Source organism: Rutilus rutilus, assembly GCF_951802725.1.
Source record: "Rutilus rutilus genome assembly, chromosome: 11".
In the NCBI taxonomy this organism is placed as follows: Eukaryota; Metazoa; Chordata; class Actinopteri; order Cypriniformes; family Leuciscidae; genus Rutilus; species Rutilus rutilus.
In genome coordinates this window covers 43,128,531-43,138,530 of record NC_140216.1, presented here as the reverse complement: position 1 = coordinate 43,138,530, position 10,000 = coordinate 43,128,531, and the positions used below count along the sequence as shown (strand labels likewise).

Genomic DNA, 10,000 nt, shown 5'->3' with positions numbered 1-10,000 from the left:
TCCTCGCCGGGCCAAGCGATAGAGTCAGCCTTAAGGGCTCAACACAAGGGTCTGGTATGTCAGCTCTGAATGCTAGGCATCAACTTTAAGGGAGCCTGGCACAGGAATACCTAATTCCTTACCCTGTCACTGCCTCTAGGGGGAGCAAGAGAATCCCTGCTCAAAGCTAACTACCTCGGGAGAAAAGTACCCACGTTCTGTCTGACTACAAGCAGGATCTCAAGAATCCAGCACTCCAGAAGGTGCCTAACAATGAGAAGGGATGCTAAAATTTCTCACTGGGTTCTTGAGATGGGTACTGGTGGACAGTGTATAAGGACCCTCTGGAGTGAGGGGGTACTAGTCTGCACTCAACCCTAAAGACTCACTTATAGGAGTAGTTCACTTCAGAATTAAAGATTTCCTGATAATTTACTCTCCTCCACGTCATCCAAGATGTTCATGTGTTTCTTTCTTCAGTCCAAAAGAAATGAAGGTTTTTGAGGAAAACATTCCAGGGTCCAACGGGTTCAAGGTCCAATTTTCAGTTTCAGTGCAGCTTCAAAGTCTCTACACGATTCCAGCTGAGGAATAAGAGTCTTATCTAGTGAAACGATCTGTCATTTCCAACCTCAGCATTGAGATCCTGGAGAAATGGAAGGCTCAAGGGAGTTATGTCCGGTTGTGTCTCTTGTGAGTCTCTCTGTGGCACGGCCATAGCCTCCAGAAGTTCAGCTTCTTCACCCTCCTCACATCTGTGCGTGATCTCTGATAACAGTTCACTCTAAATTGTAATATGGCTGGAAACGATCCCGATCCAGCAATTCGCTCGAGTTGGCGACTGAAGAGTGAGAAAGATCCATATCTTTTTCAAACTCTTTGGCCAGCTTGACCTGAAACCCCCACAATCTCATTCTCTGCTTTGCCTTGGCGTTCGCGGGTCCTGAGTCGTGGAGCGCAGGCGCTTGTCGCATTTACTTCGAGAAAAGGTACGAACGTGAATAGAGGTTTTTCATCAAGTGCGGTCATTCGGCCTCCTCAAGGACTGAACACGCATGCTCCTCGCACAAGCACAGAACGCACAAGTCATGCGAGTCTTGTTCAGACGCAGTGTGAGTTCCCATTCCAAAGGGCACCGAAAAAAACGAATTTTGAAGAAATAAAATGGCCCTACTTACTTACCATATTCATTGTATGCACATGGTTCTTCAGAGAATCCCACAGTATTACCATGCATCATGTCCTGTAACGGTGTAAAGCATGAGTGTGTGGCGTGTGTTGAGCATGATTTGTGTTGTTGTGTTCAGGGATCTGCTGGCCATCACTGCTGCGCTGGAGTTCAATCAGTGGTTCATCAAACTCTCCATAAAGGACTTTAAACTGGTGACTGTGTGTCTGTCAGATTATAAAGTGCTGCTGGAAGATGATGTGCTCTTACACTCATCATGATGTGTGTGTGTGTGTGTGTGTGTGTGTGTGTAGACTGCAGATCTGTGTGATCAGATATTCAGAGTTGTGTCTCGATCTACCAGACTAGAGGAATTGACTCTGGACAACACCGGACTCAAGAGGTTCATATACACACACACACACACACATGAACAGTATATTTATATATGTTTTTTATCAGAACATTCTGTTTTCCTCTACATTTTACTGTGTGTGTGTTTCAGTGATTTTGCTCAGAGATTTGCTGCTGCGTTGAGTCAGAATCCAAACTCAGCGTTAAAGACAATCTGTCTGGCCAACAACTGTATTGAAGACAAAGGTACAGAACTCACAGACACACACACACACACACACACACACACACACACACACACACACACAAACGCACTCTCTCATACATACACTAGGGCTGACCGGTTCGGGGAAAAAATCTAAAATACAGAACAGGTCCCTGCTAGGCTAATGTTCTGGAGAGGTTCTCGGAGTTATAAACAAAGGTTCTTCCAGTAACTGTTCTGTGTGTGTGATTGACAGGTGTCATGTTTCTGAGCCCTGCACTGTCTAAACTCACACCTGGACTGAAACACCTGGACCTATCCAAGAACTCACTGTCAGCTAAAGGTACGCACACACACTCTTCACAACTGTGGGCGGGGCTTGATTGTGTCCGTAGGGAATTGATTGGATGTTTGGATGGTTGTGGTTTGCTATTGGCTGATCTCATGTGAGTGACAGGTTGCCCCGCCCTCGTCATCAGAGAAGAGATGCTGCAAGAGGAACTTATTCTGAGTAAAGATTATTAACCCTCTGGGGTCGGCCGTCGCACCGGCACGACCAGCTCGCTTTTTTCTTATCAGTGCAAAAGAGACTCAAATAACTCAGTCGATTTTTGTCATACAGGGAAGTGTTATACATCATCTCAAAACTGTTAAATGTCTTCTTTTATTTCTGTACACTAATAATAAAAACAAAATGTTGTGTTTTTCGTAAAGTAGAGAAAATAAACATGATGCACGTTCTGCCGTCTCTCTCAATGTGAAGATCATTCTGAAACGCAACAGAAAATGAACTGTAACTCAGCGAATGCTTGTCACTGTGGCATGAAACATATGTCTTTACAAAGCTTGAAGTCTCTTTTTTTAAATTATGTAAATCATATCAAAAACAAATATTCTCTGTTTAAGTAATCTGTATGAAAGCAACGACGTGTACAGCTTCTCCAGTCCGAGCTAATTAGCTCTAATGTGACCACGCGCATGAGCGATTGACATGCAAATAGTCCACGTGAAGGAACGCAGACCTGTAAACACCCTCATCACCTCTAAACAAAGCATTAGACTTCATCAGTCCTCTGATTTTCATCGAGTTTGGAAGACACGTGTGTTTGTGCTGTGCTGTTTACCTTGGATTTACCTCAGAAGAATTAGAAGAACATGATTTGATTATGAGAAGGATTTTTAAGGTAAGACATTTCCACTCATAATAGTAAGCATGTTATTGTTGTATAAACTTTACACTGTAGCAACTAGTCAAACTGGTGCCAGACTAAAATGTATGTATATATATATATACATAGGCTAAATAGACAGAATCATGTTGAAATATGAACTATAGACAGGTGAACATTTCAATGCTAAATCTATACACATGTACGACACGAGGATGTTTTTATGTTCGATAATAAAACACAGAATGATAAAAGTAGGCTAGTATGAGTGTTTACTCTAATATGGTGATTATTATAATGTTTAGACCTGTGTTTACTGTTAAACTGTGTTTGTGGATATCTGCTCAAACATAGATATGTATAATGTGGTAGCAATAATGTTTCATAGTTTGGAGCGGCTCGATCGCTCAGTAAATGTTCTCCGCACGCGCTGTTTGAGTCAGTTGCGCTGTGCATTAGGCTTCATGTTTTTACTCCAATCTCACAAGGCACAACAAAACTGGTGTTTATTTTATATATATAAAATGAACACCAGTTTTGTTGTGCATTGTAGGCATATACATGCAGTGCTGCATAAAATAATGAACCAGAAAAATCTAAAATGTATTCCCAAAATCGTGCAGCCCTATAGTTTCTCTTGATATCAGCATGTTCACAGTTGTTTCGTTTCCAGATGCCACTGATGAGTCCGGCTGACTTCAACACTCACATGAGTCTCTGTACATGAACATGGTAAAGTGAAAAATCAAACACCTTGGAAATTACAGGTATCTATGTTTCAGGAATGGCACAAAGGTGTGTGACTGTTCAAGTCTCTGTCTTTAGATCAGTGTGTTAAATAATGTGCTTTTTTGTCCTTTGTTGTGTATCTTTGGATTATGTTGTGTTGTAAATAAATCCAAACAATCTTAAAGCCATTCTTTTTGAAATCTCCTCATTCTTTGTGCAAGGTTGCTCAGAATGACAGGGCCTGATAGCTCCTAATATAGCCATTAGGGGAGGGTCTTTGTCCTTCACAGGTGTGAAAGACATTAATATTCATGATGTGTTCACGCCTCCTCGCATAAAGCTTTCTCACACAAAACACGTCTTACAAATTTTAAATCAATATATTGAATATATTCAGTCTTATCTGAATGAGCAGTCAGGGTGATTTTCACATTGTTAATAAATAATCAGTATGGGTTTCATGGCCTTATTTCAGTGACAATTATTTACTTTTTTCACAAACCACGCGTGTGTGTGTGTGTGTGTGTGTGTCTGTTTTCAGGTCTGAATGTTCTGGCTCAGTGTTTCTGCTCCACGTCACTCACACACCTGAATCTGTCTGGAAACACACTTAGAGGGGAGGACATGCCTGTACGTACACACACACACACACACACACACACATACACACACACACATAAACATTATTTTATGTAATGTGAATTAGCTTGTCAGTTGTGTTGATCAATGTGTTGTTGTTGTGTGTTTGTAGCACCTGTGGAGTTTCCTGTCTCAACCCAACCATCTGCACACACTCGACCTGTCGAACAGCGAATCTTCCCTCGACCTGGTCAGACACACACAACACCACCACAATCACACACAACAACACAATCACACACAACAATACAATCACCACAATCACACACAACACCACAATCACACACAACAACACAATCACACACAACAATACAATCCCCACAATCACACACAACAACACAATCACACACAACACCACAATCACACACAACAATACAATCACACACAACAACACAATCACACACAACAACACAATCACCACAATCACACACAACACCACAATCACACACAACAACACAATCACACACAACAATACAATCACCACAATCACACACAACACCACAATCACACACAACAATACAATCACACACAACAGCACAATCACACACAACAACAACACAATCACACACAACAACACAATCACACACAACAATACAATCACACACAACACCACAATCACACACACACAACACCACAATCACACACAACACAATCACACACAACACCACAACAACACCACAATCACACACACAACACCACAACAACACCACAATCACACACACAACAACACAATCACACACAACAACACAATCACACACAATACAATCACACACAACACCACAATCACACACACACAACACCACAATCACACACAACACAATCACACACAACACCACAATCACACACAACGACACAATCACACACAACAACACAATCACACACAACAATCACATCACACACACAACACAATCACACACACACAACAACACAACAACACAATCACACACAAAACCACAATCACAACACAATCACACACAACAATCACATCACACACACAACACAATCACACACAACACCACAATCACACACAACAACACAATCACACACAACAACACAATCACACACAAAACCACAATCACAACACAATCACACACAACACCACAATCACACACAAAACCACAATCACAAAACAACACCACAATCACACAGAACAACACAATCACACACAACAACACAATCACATCACACACACACACACAACACAATCACACACAACACCACAATCACACAGAACACCACAATCACACAGAACAACACAATCACACACAACAACACAATCACATCTCACACACAACAACACAATCACACACAACAACACAATCACACACAACACCACAATCACACACAACAACACAATCACACACAACACCACAATCACACAGAACAACACAATCACACACAACAACACAATCACACACAACAACACAATCACACACAAAACCACAATCACACACAACACCACAATCACAACACAGCACCACAATCACACCACAATGACACAGAACAACACAATCACACACAACAACACAATCACACACAACACCACAATCACACAGAACAACACAATCACACAGAACAACACAATCACACACAACAACACAATCACATCACACACAACAACACAATCACACACAACAACACAATCACACACAACACCACAATCACACAGAACAACACAATCACACAGAACAACACAATCACATCACACACAACAACACAATCACATCACACACAACAACACAATCACACACAACACCACAATCACACACAACAACACAATCACACACAACACCACAATCACACAGAACAACACAATCACACACAACAACACAATCACATCAGACACAACAACACAATAACACAATCACACACAACAACACAATCACACAATCACACACAACAACACAATCACACACAACACCACAATCACACACAACAACAATTAAAAACAAACAAATTAAACTAACTAGCAAATAAATTTGGTTAATTAAAAAAAAGAAAAAAGAAAATTGATTTATTAATTACATTTAATAAATTGATGATAATAAATGCAATGTGATTTCAATTTAAAAAATAATAATTACATTTTTAGAAACACATCGAACAGTACAGTATTATGAGGAATAGAATATAATGCAATGATTTAACATAATAGAAACTAAGTATTTTTCAAATAATACTAATCACATATTTATAATATTAATTTTACTGTATTAATTTGGTCTTTATGCATAAAAATATATAGGTTCCTTATTAATTTGAGGATGATCATATTTGGTGTTCTTCAGGTGTGTTCGTCACTGCAGCGCGGCTCTCTCAAACACCTGACGGTTCTCAACATGTCCAGAAGTGTCTTCAGTCACAAGTACGACACACACACACACACACACACACACACACACACACACACACACACTCACTCACTCACTCACTCACTCACTCACTCACTCACTCACTCACTCACTAACTCACTCACTCTCTCTCTCACACACTCACACTCACACACATACACACACTCTCTCTCTCTCTCTCTCTCTCTCTCTCACACACACACACACACACACACACACACTCACACACTCTCTCTCTCTCTCTCTCTCTCTCTCTCACACACACACACACACACACACACACAGGTGTCATGTGTTTCAGTCTGGTGGTTTGTGTTGCAGGAGAGGGAAGGAGTTTCCGTCCTCCTTCAAGCAGTTCTTCAGCAGTGCTTCGTCCCTCCAGAACATCTGCCTGTCTGGAACCAGACTCCCTGCTGAAGGACTCAAGTGAGTCTCAGTCCAACGTCCAGCAGACACCTGATCATGTTCTCATGATGTTCTGCTGATGTTCTCCTGATGTTCTGCTGATGTTCTGCTGATGTTCTCCTGATGTTCTCCTGATGTTCTGCTGATGTTCTGCTGATGTTCTGCTGATGTTCTCCTGATGTTCTCCTGATGTTCTCATGATGTTCTCCTGATGATGTTCTGCTGATGTTCTCCTGATGTTCTCCTGATGTTCTGCTGATGTTCTGCTGATGTTCTCCTGATGTTCTCCTGATGATGTTCTGCTGATGTTCTCCTGATGTTCTCCTGATGTTCTGCTGATGTTCTGCTGATGTTCTGCTGATGTTCTCCTGATGTTCTCCTGATGTTCTCATGATGTTCTCCTGATGATGTTCTTCTGATGTTCTCATGATGTTCTGCTGATGTTCTCCTGATGTTCTGCTGATGTTCTGCTGATGTTCTCCTGATGTTCTGCTGATGTTCTCCTGATGTTCTGCTGATGTTCTGCTGATGTTCTCCTGATGTTCTGCTGATGTTCTGCTGATGTTCTCCTGATGTTCTGCTGATGTTCTGCTGATGTTCTCCTGATGTTCTGCTGATGTTCTGCTGATGTTCTCCTGATGTTCTCCTGATGTTCTCATGATGTTCTCCTGATGATGTTCTGCTGATGTTCTCCTGATGTTCTCATGATGTTCTGCTGATGTTCTCCTGATGTTCTCATGATGTTCTGCTGATGTTCTCCTGATGTTCTCCTGATGTTCTGCTGATGTTCTGCTGATGTTCTCCTGATGTTCTCCTGATGATGTTCTTCTGATGTTCTCCTGATGATGTTCTTCTGATGATGTTCTTCTGATGTTCTCCTGATGATGTTCTCCTGATGATGTTCTTCTGATGTTCTCCTGATGATGTTCTTCTGATGTTCTCCTGATGTTCTCATCTGATGTTCTCATCTGATGTTCTCATCTGATGTTCTCATCTGATGTTCTCCTGATGATGTTCTTCTGATGTTCTCCTGATGTTCTCATCTGATGTTCTCATCTGATGTTCTCATCTGATGTTCTCCTGATGTTCTCCTGATGATGTTCTCCTGATGTTTTTCTGATGTTCTCCTGATGTTCTTCTGATGTTCTTCTGATGTTCTCCTGATGTTCTCATCTGATGTTCTCCTGATGTTCTTCTGATGTTCTCCTGATGTTCTTCTGATGATGTTCTTCTGATGTTCTCCTGATGATGTTCTTCTGATGATGTTCTTCTGATGTTCTCCTGATGATGTTCTCCTGATGATGTTCTTCTGATGTTCTCCTGATGATGTTCTTCTGATGTTCTCCTGATGTTCTCATCTGATGTTCTCATCTGATGTTCTCATCTGATGTTCTCCTGATGATGTTCTTCTGATGTTCTCCTGATGTTCTCATCTGATGTTCTCATCTGATGTTCTCCTGATGTTCTCCTGATGATGTTCTCCTGATGTTTTTCTGATGTTCTCCTGATGTTCTTCTGATGTTCTTCTGATGTTCTCCTGATGTTCTCCTGATGTTCTTCTGATGTTCTGCTGATGTTCTGCTGATGTTCTCATGATGTTCTCCTGATGTTCTTCTGATGTTCTTCTGATGTTCTTCTGATGTGTTCTCCTGATGTTCTTCTGATGTTCTCCTGATGTTCTTCTGATGTTCTCATCTGATGTTCTTCTGATGTTCTTCTGATGTTCTTCTGATGTTCTGCTGATGTTCTCCTGATGTTCTTCTGATGTTCTTCTGATGTGTTCTCCTGATGTTCTTCTGATGTTCTCCTGATGTTCTCCTGATGTGTTCTTCTGATGTTCTGCTGATGTTCTCCTGATGTTCTCCTGATGTTCTTCTGATGTTCTTCTGATGTGTTCTCCTGATGTTCTTCTGATGTTCTCCTGATGTTCTCCTGATGTTCTCCTGATGTTCTTCTGATGTGTTCTCCTGATGTGTTCTCCTGATGTTCTCCTGATGTTCTGCTGATGTTCTCCTGATGTTCTTCTGATGTTCTTCTGATGTTCTTCTGATGTTCTCCTGATGTTCTTCTGATGTTCTTCTGATGTGTTCTCCTGATGTTCTTCTGATGTTCTCCTGATGTTCTCCTGATGTGTTCTTCTGATGTTCTGCTGATGTTCTCCTGATGTTCTTCTGATGTTCTTCTGATGTGTTCTCCTGATGTTCTTCTGATGTTCTCCTGATGTTCTTCTGATGTTCTTCTGATGTTCTCCTGATGTTCTCATGACGTTCTCCTGATGTTCTCCTGATGTTCTTCTGATGTTCTCCTGATGTTCTCCTGATGTTCTTCTGATGTTCTCCTGATGTTCTCCTGATGTTCTCATGATGTTCTCCTGATGTTCTCCTGATGTTGTCCTGATGTTCTTCTGATGTTCTTCTGATGTTCTCCTGATGTTCTCCTGATGTTGTCCTGATGTTCTCCTGATGTTCTTCTGATGTTCTCATGATGTTCTCCTGATGTTCTTCTGATGTTCTTCTGATGTTCTCCTGATGTTCTCCTGATGTTCTCCTGATGTTCTCCTGATGTGTTCAGAGCTCTGCTGCTTGGTCTGGCCTGTAACTCTAACCTGAGAGATGTAGCTCTGGACATCAGTGGCTGTGAGGTACCGTCCCACACCAAACCTTCTCAAGGGCCGCAACATTTGAGGAATAAAATGCAAATAAAATAAATAAATAGATTATTTAGTAATATTAATTATTACTATGACAACTTAAAAACAAAACAAGAAGAAATATTACTGTTATAATATTTAGTTTTGACACACAGGTCGGTTGACACACACTCATCTGTTGTTGTTGTGTTTAGTTGCGGTCAGCAGGCGCTCAGATTCTGGAGGGCTGCATCGCTGAGATCCCAAACATCACCAGCCTGGACGTGTCTGACAACGGTTAATACACACACACACACACACACAAACAAACACACACATACACTCACTCAAACACGCACGCAATCACACACA

At 41.3% G+C, this 10,000-nt stretch overlaps 1 protein-coding gene across 1 annotated transcript in view; it reads left to right on the top strand.

The window, feature by feature from the left end:
- The window catches only part of carmil1 (capping protein regulator and myosin 1 linker 1), a 29,328-nt gene that overhangs the window by 6,649 nt on the left and 12,679 nt on the right, over window positions 1-10,000 (top strand). The window contains exons 9-18 of the mRNA XM_084423565.1: window positions 1,287-1,362; window positions 1,462-1,550; window positions 1,653-1,747; window positions 1,963-2,049; window positions 4,146-4,234; window positions 4,356-4,433; window positions 6,532-6,608; window positions 6,916-7,020; window positions 9,571-9,640; window positions 9,844-9,925. Of these exons, the coding sequence (XP_084279691.1) occupies window positions 1,287-1,362; window positions 1,462-1,550; window positions 1,653-1,747; window positions 1,963-2,049; window positions 4,146-4,234; window positions 4,356-4,433; window positions 6,532-6,608; window positions 6,916-7,020; window positions 9,571-9,640; window positions 9,844-9,925 (848 nt within the window). The remainder of the gene's footprint in view (window positions 1-1,286; window positions 1,363-1,461; window positions 1,551-1,652; window positions 1,748-1,962; window positions 2,050-4,145; window positions 4,235-4,355; window positions 4,434-6,531; window positions 6,609-6,915; window positions 7,021-9,570; window positions 9,641-9,843; window positions 9,926-10,000) is intronic.